The sequence below is a fragment of the Medicago sativa genome, chromosome 4 (assembly GCF_051527215.1).
Source record: "Medicago sativa cultivar Bolivia chromosome 4, Bolivia_mono, whole genome shotgun sequence".
NCBI lineage: Eukaryota > Viridiplantae > Streptophyta > Magnoliopsida > Fabales > Fabaceae > Medicago > Medicago sativa.
In genome coordinates this window covers 67,611,481-67,626,653 of record NC_140752.1, presented here as the reverse complement: position 1 = coordinate 67,626,653, position 15,173 = coordinate 67,611,481, and the positions used below count along the sequence as shown (strand labels likewise).

At 33.4% G+C, this 15,173-nt stretch overlaps 1 protein-coding gene and 1 pseudogene across 1 annotated transcript; one reads left to right on the top strand and one right to left on the bottom strand.

Annotated features, from left to right (window-relative positions):
* Positions 1-361: 361 nt before the first annotated feature.
* On the bottom strand, positions 362-1,328 carry LOC146931025 (uncharacterized; annotated as a pseudogene).
* A 4,230-nt stretch (positions 1,329-5,558) lies between these two features.
* Positions 5,559-9,837, top strand: CAP1 (cyclase associated protein 1). Its single transcript, XM_085702516.1, has 10 exons — positions 5,559-5,895; positions 6,717-6,885; positions 6,959-7,023; positions 7,485-7,785; positions 7,863-8,010; positions 8,126-8,235; positions 8,325-8,380; positions 8,481-8,537; positions 8,742-8,885; positions 9,362-9,837. The coding sequence occupies exons 1-10, from the start codon at positions 5,623-5,625 to the stop codon at positions 9,446-9,448; spliced, it is 1,410 nt and encodes a 469-aa protein (XP_085558642.1). The 5' UTR covers positions 5,559-5,622; the 3' UTR covers positions 9,449-9,837.
* The last annotated feature ends 5,336 nt before the right edge of the window (positions 9,838-15,173 follow it).

Below are 15,173 nucleotides of genomic sequence, written 5' to 3'. Positions count from 1 at the left end.
ATGCCATAATGCAGCTGAATTCTCATTGGCTAATTTTCTTTTAACACCTTGTGCACTTAGTTGCAGTGTTTCATTATACGAAGCAATTATATCAAGTGAATAAAGATTATCATAACTTGATAAAGAACCGGAACCAACCAATTTTGAATCATGAAACAAGCTAAAAATTCTATTCCCAAATGAACAAGAAAAACCAAATTTGTCCAAAGCAGAAATAGAAATTAAGTTTCGTCTAAAAGACGGTACAATAAAAGTTTCATCAAGATCCAAATAAAATCCAGTTTTTAACAATAATCTAAATTTTCTAATTGCTTCAACTTGAGCTGTCTTGCCGTCACCCACATAGATGTATCTTTCACCATCACTTGGTTTTCGGCAATTCAGGCAACCCTGCATAGACACACTGATGTGAGTTGTGGCACCAGAATCTATCCACCATGTGTCTTTAGGTACCAAAGTTAAATTAACCTCAGAACAAACCAAATTAAGAAGCATACCTTTCTTAGCACGCCATGCGTGATAGTTAGAGCAATGCTTCTTCACATGCCCTTCAGCTCCACAAAAGAAACAACCATTGCCACCTAATTCATTTGATTTCTGTTGTTTCTTTTGAGGCACTGTATCTACAGCTTCCTTATTAAACTTTCTTTTTAGTCCCTTACCCTTAAACTTTGAGGTAGAGGCAAAATTAGCACTTTCTATCTTATCTTGCTTCAACCTTTCCTCCTCTTGAACACAATGTGAGATGAGCTCATTCAGAGACCAAGTCTCTTTCTGACAATTATAGCTCACCTTAAACTGGCCAAACTGTGCAGGAAGAGATATCAAAACAAGATATACAAGCAAGTCCTCGGGGAGGTCTAGCTTAAGTGCTTTCAGCTTTGAAGAAGTATGAGACATCTCCATGATGTACTCTCTGATATTGCCTTTACCTGTATACTTCATTGAAATAAGGCTTGCCAAGAGCGTACCTATCTCTGACTTTTCGTTCTTGACAAACCTCTTTTCAATATCTGCAAGGAACTCCTTAGCTGTAGTTATCTTTTCAGATATTGTGCCCTGAATGCTTCTGGAATGGCCTTCTTCATGATCATTAAACACATGCGATTCGACCTCTCCCACCTTTTCATATCCTCCTTTTGTTCAGAGGTACTCTCAGCCGTAATAGGTGGGGGAGAGTCAGCCCTTAACGCAAGGTCTAAGTCCATAACTCCAAGAACTATCATGACATTTTCTTTCCAAGACTTGAAGTTTGAGCCACTCAGCAAAGGAATAGAGTTGATGTTGGCAGTAATGTTTGCAGGATCAGTCATAGCTGAATTGAGAACAACAAACAAACAAAACATGCTCAAATTAATCCTCAAAATAAAAGTAATGATAAATTCAAATATAGGTAAATCCCATTACAAGATATCGGGAATCCGTTAACATTTTACCTTTGTAAAATATTAACTTTTCAGTGATACCTTGGCGCAGTAATCAAACATTGATAATAAGAACATGTCAAACAATAAATTTTCCTTTGGGCCAATTTATTATTTCATGTAAAACCGAATAATTATCACATGTTTATTACCACATGTGTACTTGTAATTCTGTCAAATAACAACCTTCCTTTGGGCCGATTAATTATTCACATGAGTTACAAACACACTACCTTTTATATTTAAAGATAAATTAATCTCCACAAAAGAGGTCACTTTGGCGATGTAGTGCTTCAATCAACTCATCTCTAAATATATATACATAAACTGTTCCAATATTTGAATTTAAATTACTCAAGAAAATTATTACCAAAGTTGCAAACACATGATGCAATTTTCCAGAAAAGAAAAATATAATAAGTCTGAATAAGAATAAATAAATAAATTCTGGAATGTACTATTTAGAAAATTGCTTTGTGAATAGATAGCTTTGTTGGCTAATTTTCTTAACATAACAAAGAAAGCGTGTAACACAAAAAATTCTAAATACATACATGATGCCAATTATAAAACAAAAGGAGCAGAACATGAAAAATCATGTATACATAGGTGCAAGATGGTATGTGTTTGCCTTATATTGTATATTATATGAATTAATCAGAAAAGCCAAAAGTAATAAGAAATTAAGAATTTCAATCGAAAAGCATGAAGCACCGTCACGAGAGATTAGCCAAATAAGATACCGAAGCATGAATTAACCCAAAACCAAAATCCATTAAAGTTGAACATGAATTAAATTGCATAATAAGCGGTGCATATATAGCTGAATTCATAAAGGACAGCAACGATAAGCATAACACAATAATTAAAAAAAAAACGAACAGGATGATCAAAAACTGAAATCGCAATCAATTACCGAGAACGATTTCAAGCCAAACATATAATATTTGCAAAACCTTGTTACCATCCCAAACAACAATCGACAGAAAACAAAAATAAGTCGATAAAACATAATACGGCATAAAACAATTGATTTCTTAACGATCAAACATGATTGGCTCTGATACCACTTGTTAGAACCAAACTTAATTTTAAACCCTAGAGTCAATCATGTTAATCATCAGAAATAGCAAATCAATATGCGGAAGCGTACCTGAATTCATATTCGGAGATTGTTGATGTGGTAATGGCCTTCCAGATCAACACATACTCTCACTGAGAGAACCCTTTGTTATTCTCTTGATAGGGATGTCAGCAAAGAACGGCGACTTGGTGTGTGACCTGGGGACCATGACCTCTTTATTTATAGCACCCAAACTAGGGTTAACTATTGGTATTTCTATTTTAGCCCATCATAAAAATAGAATTACCCATTAGTCTTTACACATTAAAGGCCCACACCCTATTAGATACTCATAAGCCCACTTTAGCCAAACCTTATTAGATCACTTTAATTGGGCCTAACTTAAATGACAGTCCACAATACATAATTATTCACATATAAGGCCAATGTTGGATTAATGATCCAACACTAAGCACTCTTTTATTAGAGGCAAAGGGTGCTTACATATAGGGATGGAGGGAGTAGATGTTTTCAACTAATTAACCTCCTACCATTTCTATAATTAGCCCAAATAAATAAGCCACTTAAAAGAGTAATATGTAGTAAATCTTACTGAATGATAGGAATCCATAAAAATACAATAGAATGTCGTGTTATAGAGAGAACTACAGTCTAGAATAATTACACTTTCTTAATTAATTCTGATATAATATATTACTCCTTGTAAGTAGAGTAATGTTGATTCTCTTCATGACTTCATGTACTTGGCTTAAGTCTACAGATTTTGGTTTAGAGACCAAAACCTGCAATGCCAATTCTTTGCTGCACTGGATAAGAATAAACAACTTTATTATTTTGGGAGCCATGTTTGTAAATAACCTCAAAATCTTATCCTAACAACTATAGTGTGCCAACATCAAGCAATGGTCAAAGGTAGATATCCTTTGCTCCAACAACTGTTTTAAGCTTATTGGTCTGAAAACATTTTAACAATTACTTCGTTAAAAGTAAAGGTCTAAAGCCACCCCCTCAATACTTCAATGTGCTTCTTAACCTTTCTTTCAATAAGCATATGGCATGTGTCTCAATTCAATGTACACAATTCAACACATGATCTAGCTGTCAAATATATGACTTCTGTGATTAAAAAAAATTGTTTCACTCAATCAATATAATTTATAATCATAGATTGTAACATGCACATACAATAATTCTAACTACAAACATATTAGAGTTTAGTAGAGTTGCATAAACATGCATGATCAACAATACGTAATCCTTCCAACGTGTGAGAGAGTAGTCTATAGATATACATTCCAATATTTTGACTGAGTATTAGGCAAAGTTAAATTGACTATCATAGTCCATAATTAAAATAACCAAAACATTCCGATTATTACCATACTCCAAAATATCATTAATGAACACTAATAATAGTATATTATTAGTGTCTTTCATTTGAAAGGTATGGCAAAATACTCAATACTCATAATAGTCTTTCGCGTATGAGTTATCATTATGGAAGTATATTTTCACATTGGAACTTGTTTATGTTCGGCTTTTCAATTGAACTTGGAAGATACTCCCTTCGTCCCGCAATACTTGACCTACCTGGCCATTTCACACAGATTAAGAAAAGTGTAAAGATGAAAGAAAGAGAATGATATTTTTACTGAATTGCCCTTATTATTATTTTTAAACCTTCACTTTTTTAAGTAATAATTACTTTCTTTGTTCCACTATAGACTTTTACATTGAGACCACAAAAAGTAACTATAAGGGGTAAACTTGTCAAATTAAGCTTAAAAATTTGAGAAGGTCAAGTATTGTGGGACAATTTTTTTTTCTCCAAATAGGTCAAGTATTGCGGGACGGAGGGAGTAATAAACTTCTTCTCTGTCATTAGAAAATTCCCCATCACTAGTATGAGACATGAATTAACCATCAATTTAATCATTATACTATAATTTTCTCTCTAATTTAGTTCCTAATCTATATACCTAAATACTATGAAGCTCGGATACGTAGTACGGATACGGGTACGATACGATACGGGTATACGGATACGCGAAATTTTTAAAATTATGATACGATACGGCTAAGATACGTTAACAAAATATTTATACTAAAATTTATATGCATGTAAAATACTTAAAAAAACATTGATTACTCTTCAATACTATATAGTCATAAGTCACAATTTACAAAAAATAATACACGTGATCAAAATAAAAAATGCAAAGTTTTCTTATAAATCTTATTCTATTTTCATTCATATGTTAGGCTATCTCCTCTCTCTCGTTACTTCCATCCACCAAAAACATAGTTTTTAATTGGTTATCGAAAAACAATTATAGTGATTCATATCTTAAATTGAATCATATACATCTCCATTAAATTTTCACAACATAGTCTCATTTTTTTGCACTTCATTTTTTTTCCAAGATACGTCTCTGTGAAGTATCTTATAAGTATATGTGTGTATTTGTCGAATATCTTATAAGTATCCGATAAAATATATATTTTAAATTAAAATAATTAATTCCGATACTCCGTAGGTACGTATCCGAGAATATCCGCGGAGTATCGGTATCCGACACGTATTTGATACGGGTACGTCTCCATTTTGGAGTATACGGCTTCATAGCCTAAGTATAATCAAAGTGATAGTTTATAACTAAATTTGTGATTTATTGTAAGAATAATTTTGTAAAATTGTTAGACGTCTCTCAAAAAAGGAGACATAAATTAACCCGAAACAAAAAACAAAAAATGTACTCTTATCCAATTAAATTCCTCAAAAAAAAATCCATTCTAGAATGTGCAATAAATATGTGTTTATGAAGAGCCTAGTTACGTAATTGCCCTATCCATGACTATATGCGCATAACGTGACACGTGTGGCGCCAAAAAATTCTTTTGAGCATCTTCTCAAATAAAATAAAAAAAACACAGCCCCACACACAACAAGTACACAACGCACAAAGTAAGATAGATAAAGTGCTTTTCCTTCGTTAATTTTATTTTTTAAATAATAATCTTATAAAAAAGAAAAGAATTAACGGATATTCATTCAAAATCTGAAGCGGTACCAGATCTGTGTCATTTCATTTCTCTGCCTCTGAATCATTCATCATGGAAGAAACTCTCATAAAGCGATTGGAATCGGCGGTAACACGCTTAGAAGCATTATCCACCGGAATCCACCCTTCCTCCTCCCTCTCCGATGGTTCCGATGCGTCTTCCGATCCATCCGTTGTTGCATTCGGCGATCTGATCGATCAATACGTCGGTAGGCTTTCAAAAGCTGCCGAGGTTATTGGTGGACAGGTGTTGGATGTCACCAATAGGGTAAAAGAAGCTTTTTCTGTTCAAAAAGAGCTTTTGATTAAGCTCAAACAAACTCAGGTTCGTTGTTTTCTGTGCCGATATTTGATTTTGTTTATTTTCGTGTTGGATTCATGGATTTGTATTTCGCATGTCACATTGACAATAATAATGACATTGCATTTGCGTGTTATTGTTTGTTTTGTTGAGTTAGATAGATACTTTGGTAATGGTGGTGGAATTGAATCTAATACGGACTGAACTGAATGTGATGGATTATGTGAATTTGTTGCATTTTATACATAAATTTTGGATGTAGAATGATTTGGGGGACCATAGGTTTTGATGTAGTTGAGGATTTGGGGTTGCCATCATTCTGGAAATTATTTTTTTTCCTTCTTTCATGATTGTGTAATTTTGCTGTTAAATTTGTGTTTCTCTGAATGAATGTACTATGTTCTCATTTGGGTTAGTTTTTAGGGGGAGAAAAATACGTTGAAAAATGAGATTTTGAAATTGGGTTTGTGAGATCATTGTAAGTAATATATTATAGACCATAGTGAGGTACCACTTGGTGGAATTAATGCTAGGGATATTTGGTGGGATTGACTAGCCATGCATGTTTACTTGAAAATTTTCCCGAATGACTACTGCATCCAGTGCTTTTCTAAACAAGAATGTATTTCTAACAATACTAGGATTGCTAACGAAGAAATACATTGCTGTTTAGGGCCAAAAGAAATTGATTATAGTTAGGATAAAAGCACATAGAGACACCTCTGCTTCTCACTCTTGAACTATGTCAGAGGCAACCTTGTGTTTGATATTGCTCATAGCCTCATACTTTAAGTTTTGATGTTCTTTGGAGTGTATATCCTGACACATCATCATCCATTTTGCAGAAACCTGACCCTGCTGGGCTGGCTGAATTTCTGAAACCATTGAATGAAGTGATCATGAAAGCTTCTTCATTGACTGAAGGAAGGAGATCTGATTTTTTTAATCACTTGAAGGCTGCTGTTGACAGTCTCTCAGCTCTAGCATGGATTGCATTTACCGGGAAGGATTGTGGTAAGTGCATGGCAATTCTTTTATAGGATGAATCTTTATCTTTTGGTGTCTTATGACTCTTGTTTTTTTAAAGGTATGAGTATGCCCATTGCACATGTGGAAGAAAGTTGGCAAATGGCTGAGTTTTATAGCAACAAGGTATTCTTGATGCATGCTAGATGCTTATTGATTCATCTCTAATAACTTTCATGATGCCCTATAAGATGAAAATATGGAGTTCATGCAAATGATGGGTTTTGTTCCTTGACATTTTTATTAAAACAATAGTCTTGTCATATCTTGCATCAAAAATAGTTTCAAATTACTTCAAAATGCATGTCTATCTCCGTCTTGAGTTACATCAGCTTAATAGCTAAGAAATGACATGGATGATGACCAACATCCTTGATACTTATATGCTTAGACTCAATAATTGTGATTTTGGAAACTTGATTTGCAATTTGCACATGCTAACTTTTTTAAATACAGAATCTTCTGTACTGATCTTGCACTAGCATGCTAGAGGTGTAGACTTTTCCTTGCACTTTCCTATCTTGTATTGCCTTCTATTTGAGGAGTAAAGGATACTGATACTTCCTTGCTTTTATTGTGATGATCAGGTACTTGTAGAGTACAGAAACAAAGACCCAAACCATGTTGAGTGGGTCAAAGCTCTGAAAGAGTTGTATCTACCTGGTTTGAGGGATTATGTGAAGAGCTTTCATCCTTTAGGCCCTGTATGGAGTCAAACTGGAAAAGTATTTGCTCCATCAAAAGTTAATGCTTCTGCTGCACCTTCTGCCCCTCCTCCTCCGCCTGCGTCTCTCTTTAGTTCCGAGTCATCTCAGGCTTCATCTTCTAAGCCAAAAGTGGGGATGTCTGCTGTTTTTCAAGAGATTGGTACAGGAAACGTCACAGCAGGTAGATTATTCTTACTTTTGCTCTTATTTTCTTGATTGAATATTCAAAATTTATTAATTGTAAACTTTACCTGATAGGTTTGAGAAAGGTTACAGATGATATGAAGACTAAGAATCGTGCAGATAGATCTGGAATTGTTGGCAGTTCTGTAAAAGAAAGTCAAGCTGCTCCACGTGCATTTTCTAAAGTAGGACCTCCAAAGTTAGAACTTCAAATGGGCCGCAAGTAAGTTTGTACATGCATAAATGCTTTATTTTCTATGATGTATATGTATATTAAGTTCAATGTCAACAATTTCATTATTCCATATCCTTTACCTAATTATTTCCTGCTATTGTAGGTGGGTTGTTGAGAATCAAATTGAGCAGAAAAGCTTGGTCATTGAAGATTGTGATTCAAAGCAGTCTGTATATGTTTATGGATGTAAAAACTCTGTGTTGCAGATTCAAGGTAGTCATAATTATATTACATGCTTCTTTCAGCGTTTGCTATCCAACTTATCACTTAAGTAACCAAATCATGCTAAACAATATTTGCAGGCAAGGTCAACAATATAACTATTGACAATTGCAAAAAGACGGGAGTTGTATTTAAGGTTCGCGGGACATGATAATTAGAGATTTTATGATATTAGATAATGAAATCATTTATTGTAAATGAAAATGCCAATTCATTTTTTCGGTTTTATAATGCAGGATGTTGTTGCAGCTTTTGAGGTTGTAAACAGTAATGGGGTTGAGGTTCAATGCCAGGTACTGTCTTTCCTGATTCACAACAAATTCTAGGCATGTCGAATTCGATCTTTATATATTTTGCCCAATATTTTGCTAGCAGTACTGTCTTTCTTGCTAATTTATAACTGATGAGGTGAAAAAGATAAGGATTTAATAACAGATACATACTTGATACATCAAATATGATTTACATGAACTTATGCTTGCTTTCACAAATAATAGGGTTCTGCTCCTACAATTTCGGTGGACAATACTTCTGGCTGCCAAATATATCTGAGCAAAGACTCATTAGAAACATCCATATCCACAGCAAAGTCCAGTGAGATCAATGTATTAGTTCCAAATGTTGAGTCTGATGGTGATTGGGTATGTTTTCATGTTCCATTTCTATATTTAATACTGCAAGGTTTGGTTTTTCTGTTGTTTGCGTCCTATAATCTAGCAATCGCAAGTTTAGCTCGTCATCATCTAAACATGAGTGCTTTCAATTTCAATAGAGCCTTGCCTCTTCCCCCCTAATTTCTTGAAGGCAAATTTGATGCCTTAACCATTGAATATTGTAAAATGCTCATGTTGCTGATATTGTTTTTTTTAATGCAACTCAGCTTAAGAGTCTTGCTTCCCACCTCAACCTGTACTGTGTGCTATATGAATTAGCTTATCTATCATACTATGTCTCATATAGCAGTGGATGGGATCCATCTATATTTACAATCTTATTTGCATCATTTTAAAATTACGCGTGGCGTACTAGCAATTCTGGTCATAAATTAGTTTAAATTAGTGAAATAGGGAATTTAAGTGATATAAATTCCAAATTTCAACCTCGTCTTATGTTTCAGGTGGAGCATTCTTTACCACAACAGTACATTCATTTATTCAAGGAAGGCCGTTTTGAAACAACTCCAGCTTCTCACTCTGGAGGTTAAATTGATTGGCAATTGAGAGTTTTTTTATCATTTTTATATCATCTTTCTTTGGATTGCCGTGGGAGTGCCTTCAATTCCTTGTTTCTCTAATTCATTTACTAATACAATCATATATATATTTGTTTACCACACTCTTGCTTGACTGCCTGGGCTTGTTATTTTTCCGATGGGTTGAACCATTGGAAACATCCATATTAGTTTTTTGGGTGTGTCATTTGATTCTGCTTGAGCTTTTTCTTTTGTTCGTTGCATTATGCAATTGAACCATTATCTTGATATCAAAGTTTTGCATATTTTTGAGCACTGAACAATGATGTACTTGATGATTTCTGAAAATTGTTTTTCCGTCTGTTTGAATATATTTATTACCCCAGTTTGTAACGAGAAAATAACGAGTTGATGACCGGCGCTCTTGGCTTCTGCCTACATCTTAATAAATAACTAGGATGTATAATATATCCAAACTCAAAATTTAATTATAGTTTAGCGTTAACAATCGTTTTTGATGTTGCTCAAGTTTTTCTTTTTGTATACCAGTTTGCAGTTGCTCAAGTTTGTTGGAACTGTATATTTTTAACTTTCATGAGTGCATTCCCTCATCGATTAGCTGATTACTAGTTTATTAATTAATTCCCCTATTTATTTAACTCAGTGTAGGTACCCTTGAGGATTGATAAGTGTCATGTTGCATGTAAAAAAATATAATTTTTGAAAGTGTATGATATAGAACATGGAATCATGTAAATATTTAAAAGGAGTAATTGCTTCATATTTAATTACATGGAATCAGTATAATTCTTAACATAAGCAATATCACAACATCGCCTTGAAATTCTGAAACGAAGACTTCAGAAAATGGTTTCTTTACCAGAGTGAACGTTTAACCGATGACAAAAAGCTTTAATGCGGTGACATGTATTGAAGAGCGGTACCCAATATTTTCATTGTAGTTGGTATTGAAATGTGGTATCTTGTAGACATTTAATTGAATCTATAGTTTCACATTTTAGCTACGTCATGAAACTTATGATAATATGTTGTCACGGAATACTTGGTAACTCACCATAATATTTTATCTGAGGTGGATCTCAAATGGTGATTAGAACATAGCTGAGGATGATGACTCAACGTCTCTGGTGGAGGTGGTATACTTGCAAATATTTTAATGAGATATTTTAGTTATTGAGGGGGAGAATCTAGTGGTGTAAAAAGAGAAAGCAATGAAGAATATAAGCCAAGTAAAGAGCAGAGGGAGCCGGTGAGCCGTAACAAGAAAGGGTAGAACGAGAAGAAAATTGCTTTTTTGACATTGAATACTTCCTATTGACACAAGTAAATGACCAAATTACCCCAGCGGTAGTTAACTACCGTTGGTTAAAGCGCCGGTAGTTAACTGCCGCTGGACTCAGCGGTAGTTAACTACCGCTGGAAAATTGCTTTTCTTTACTATCCCACTTGTTCTGCCACTTTTCTAGTCTTTACTTTCTTGTTACTTCTGTCAATGAATCCATCACCACTCTTGCATCACTCAAGCTTGACACTTTACAATCTTTTCTACAGGTTTTCTAAAAATTATCAGGGAAGAAAACAAGTAACTCATCACAAAACTCTCCATTTTGGGGATAATACTTACCATAGTCACAATAGGCCAAAACCACAACCCACAATGATTGAAGAAGACGAGGTGAACTACGGAGGAGGAAGAACAATGACAGCCCCAACCTCATGTACAACAACACCAATAAAGAGTGCCAGAGTGAATCTGCAACTTTTATGTGTTTATTAAGACATATCTCCGTACAGATCAAAGCACTAACCAAATCACATGTTACAAACTATGATTGATGAAAGGATAAGCATTTAAAGAAAGGATAAGAAGAACATCAATGGAGAGAGAGAAACGAGAATCATGGTTTCTTGTTGGTGTCTAATTAATCTCTTGGGTGGAACCAATTAAGATCCAATTCAAAAATTCTAAAATCGATCTAATGAAGAAGGATAATCCAATTCTAAAATTCATGGTTTCTTGTTGGTGTCTAATTAATCTCTTGGGTGGAATATTGGCACAAAGAAACAAGAAAGTATGAGCTGTAATTGATGTTGCAGTAATGGAACGGTTAGAAAAATAGGATTGAGCTGCATAAATCCCATTGAGATTGGGAAAGTAACGATTTTTGCTGTGTAATAGTGATTCAGCGGTAGTTAACTACTGCTGGTGGCACGGCGCTTTAACCAACGGTAGTTAACTACCGCTGGGGGTAATTTGGTCATTTACTTGTGTCAATAGGAAGTATTCTATGTCAGAAAAGCAATTCTCGAAGGAGAAAGGCAGACATTTGACCCGTTTCAAGTGTATGTTTGGGATCCCGGTGAAGGAGGGCCTATTATGTTACTAATGTACATAAGAAAAGAATTGTTTGAATATATTAGCTTGTTATATATTATTCCTCGTGAAGTCTTGATTTCTTGTTAGGATTCTTTAGGATTGTATTTTACATGTGTTGGGGTTGGGTATATGCCTTGCCTCATCCCTAAAAGGTTGCATCTTGGTATGTGGGAACAAGTTAAGAAGCATGTTGTTTTCTTATGATTCTTTGACTGCATGGTTGCTGCTTGCTACGTAATTACTTAGGAACTTAAGTAAGAAATTATTAACTCAGTTATAATGAGATTATGTGATGACTTATCTTATTTGAGAAATGAGATATTAAGGGAGATCACTTGGTGTAATGTAAGGACTAAGGATATATGAAAAAGGTTTCTAATGGAATATATTGTTATCGTTCTTTGATTAGACAACACAAAAGTTATAAAGGGGCTGAAGTGTCAATTATGTAGGTTAAAGTGCTAACTAAGGCCAATGGCCTATGTGTTAAAGTTGGTCATTATTTATCAAATGTGGTGTGTGTCATGTTTGGGGACACTTTAAGCGGATATTAAAGAGTTCTAATTATGATAGCACCAATTATGGAAAGAGTTGAGTATATTTAAAAACGGCTAATATGTCAGTTGTATATATTGGTTGTTCACAAAACATTCCTATTACGGAGAAAAGATCTATTTACACACCAGATGAATTTATGGCAGTTAAAATTAAAAACTAAGCTCTGTAGTATGATAATTCTATGAGATGAAATTATTAAAAACCAAGTACTATAGGATGATTTGTCAAAAAAAAAAGTACTATAGTATGATAATTCTATGAGATGAAATTCGCTTGTGTTGTGAATGTGGATGATTTTTGTCTTTTATGCTGTAGAAAGGATATTCCATATCAGCACATAAATATGACTGAAAATATTGGTTAAAATATTTCATATAGATTCTTTGTTACTAAGTTTCTAAAATTGACTGTGATTGGAATGACATTTCTAGGTTAGCAGGTGAATGATATTTCTTTGTTACTTAGATCTTTACGATTGAATTTTATATGTGTGGGGTTCAGTATATGTCTTCCCTCATCCCTAAGGCTGGGTGTTGGTATGTGGGAACAAGTAAGGAAGCATGTTGTTTTCTTGTGATTCTTTGATTGCATGGTTGCTACTTGCTACCTCTTGTGTAATGACTTAGGGACTTAGGTAAGAAATTATTAACTCATTATATAGTAAATTTTCTGATGAGATATTTTGGTTGAGATACTATGCAAGATCACTTTGTCTAATGTAACTAAGATTAGATGTGAGAGAGAGAAAAAAAATTAAGTGATTGGTTCAACTTTTTAACATCAAATTAACTTCAAAGTTATAGTCAAACTCAAATCACTTCACTTCAAACTAACTTTTGATCCCGTCAATTCGATAATATCAAGGTCGTCAAGAATCACGATAACCAATTTTCCAGTGCAAAGTGAGTTAATCAATAATCTAAACATGTTGTGAAAAATTCAGTGATAATTTTAAATTTTAATTGCATGATATGGTGTGGTTTCATCATACATATCATTTTGCCTGTCTTAATCCCACATCGTGGTTGTTTTTCAATAGCCAAAATTACAAAAAAAAAAAAAAAAAATGTTAATGACTAAGCCTGAAGCTTCAAGAAATGAGATGGAATTTCACAAAATCCAAGTGATGAAGTGATACTATTTTATATCATGAAGGGGCCTACGTGCTCAAGTTTTTCAGCTCAAATCAAACCACACTATTATGGAAAAAAGATTATTTACACACTAATGAATATATAGCACTTACAAATCAAAGTCTTATAGAATGATAATTCAATGAGAAAAAAATTCCTTTGTAAATATTGTTGATTTTTGTCTACTATGTTGTAGAGAGGATTTTCCATATATCACACAATAATATGGCTGATAATATTTGTTAAAATATTTTATTTATAGATTCTTTGTAACTAAATTTGTAAAATTCACTGTGTTTATGCTTATGGTGATATTTCTAATCAGCGTGTGAATGTTGGAAAATTGAGGAGCATGTCCAAATTGTTTACTAGTTGGCTATTCAATGTTAGATTGCAATATCACACTTGTGGGATCACAATAGGAGACTTTATTTGAGTCTTCTTATGTTAGTTTGTAAAATAAACTGTGGGATCACAATCGGAGACTTTATTTGAGTCTTCTAATGTTAGTTTGTAAAATAAACATGGAAAGTCTTAAAGAAAGCAAATTTAAAATTTAGGCTTAATTGCATGTTTGGTCCCTTATATTTATTTTAGTTTTCAAGTTGGTCCCTTACGTTTTGAAAGTTTCAAGTTGGTCCCTTACGTTTTAAAAGTTTTCAAGTTGGTCCCTTACGTTTTGAAAGTTTCAAGTTGGTCCCTTATGTTTATTTTAGTTTTCAAGTTGGTCCCTTATGTTTATTTTAGTTTTCAAGTCGGTCCAAAACATAAGGGACCAACTTGAAAACTAAAATAAACATAAGGGACCAACTTGAAAACTAAAATAAACATAAGGACTAACTTGAAACTTTCAAAACGTAAGGGACCAACTTGAAAACTAAAATAAACGTATGGGACCAACTTGAAACTTTCAAAACATAAGGGACCAACTTGAAAACTAAAATAAACATAAGGGACCAAACATGCAATTAAGCCTAAAATTTATCTTTTCTTGTTTGAATACGTAGAAAGTACTCCCTCCGTTGTTAATTATAAACAATTTTAATTTTTTAGATTCATTCAATCAATGATGTATGTGGTTTATATTGTAGACCACATACATCATTAATTGAATGAACCTAAAAAGTTAAATTTGCTTATAATTAGAAATGGAGGGAGTAAAAGAAAAGAAAATTGCATACATAAAAATAACATAGCATATACTCTTTACAAAATTGAGACATAACTTTTGAGCAAAATTAGAAATAGAAAATATTTTTGTCCCTTTGTCATTTTTCTTCTCAATTAAGAATTTTTGTGGACCAAACGGTATTTTTCCATCCCCACTTTTGATAACTCAAAACTAAAGGATGGAATAAATTTTATAATGCTTATTTTCCTTCTTTCCTTATAAAAGAGTAAAAGAGAAGAAAATTCAAAATAAGTAGTACTAATGTAGATATAAGTGGAGAAGTTAGGTGTAAAAAAGATAGTTTATATGAAACATTTACTTGGAAATTTAGTTTTTGACAATTACTTGGAATTTACTTTTTTTTTTTTTTTTTTGAGCAAACTTGGAATTTACTTGGAAACTAGAAAGTAAATTCCACCCACCCACATAACATTCTTGGTACCTTATATAAACAACATCTACTTCAAAGTTCGAACT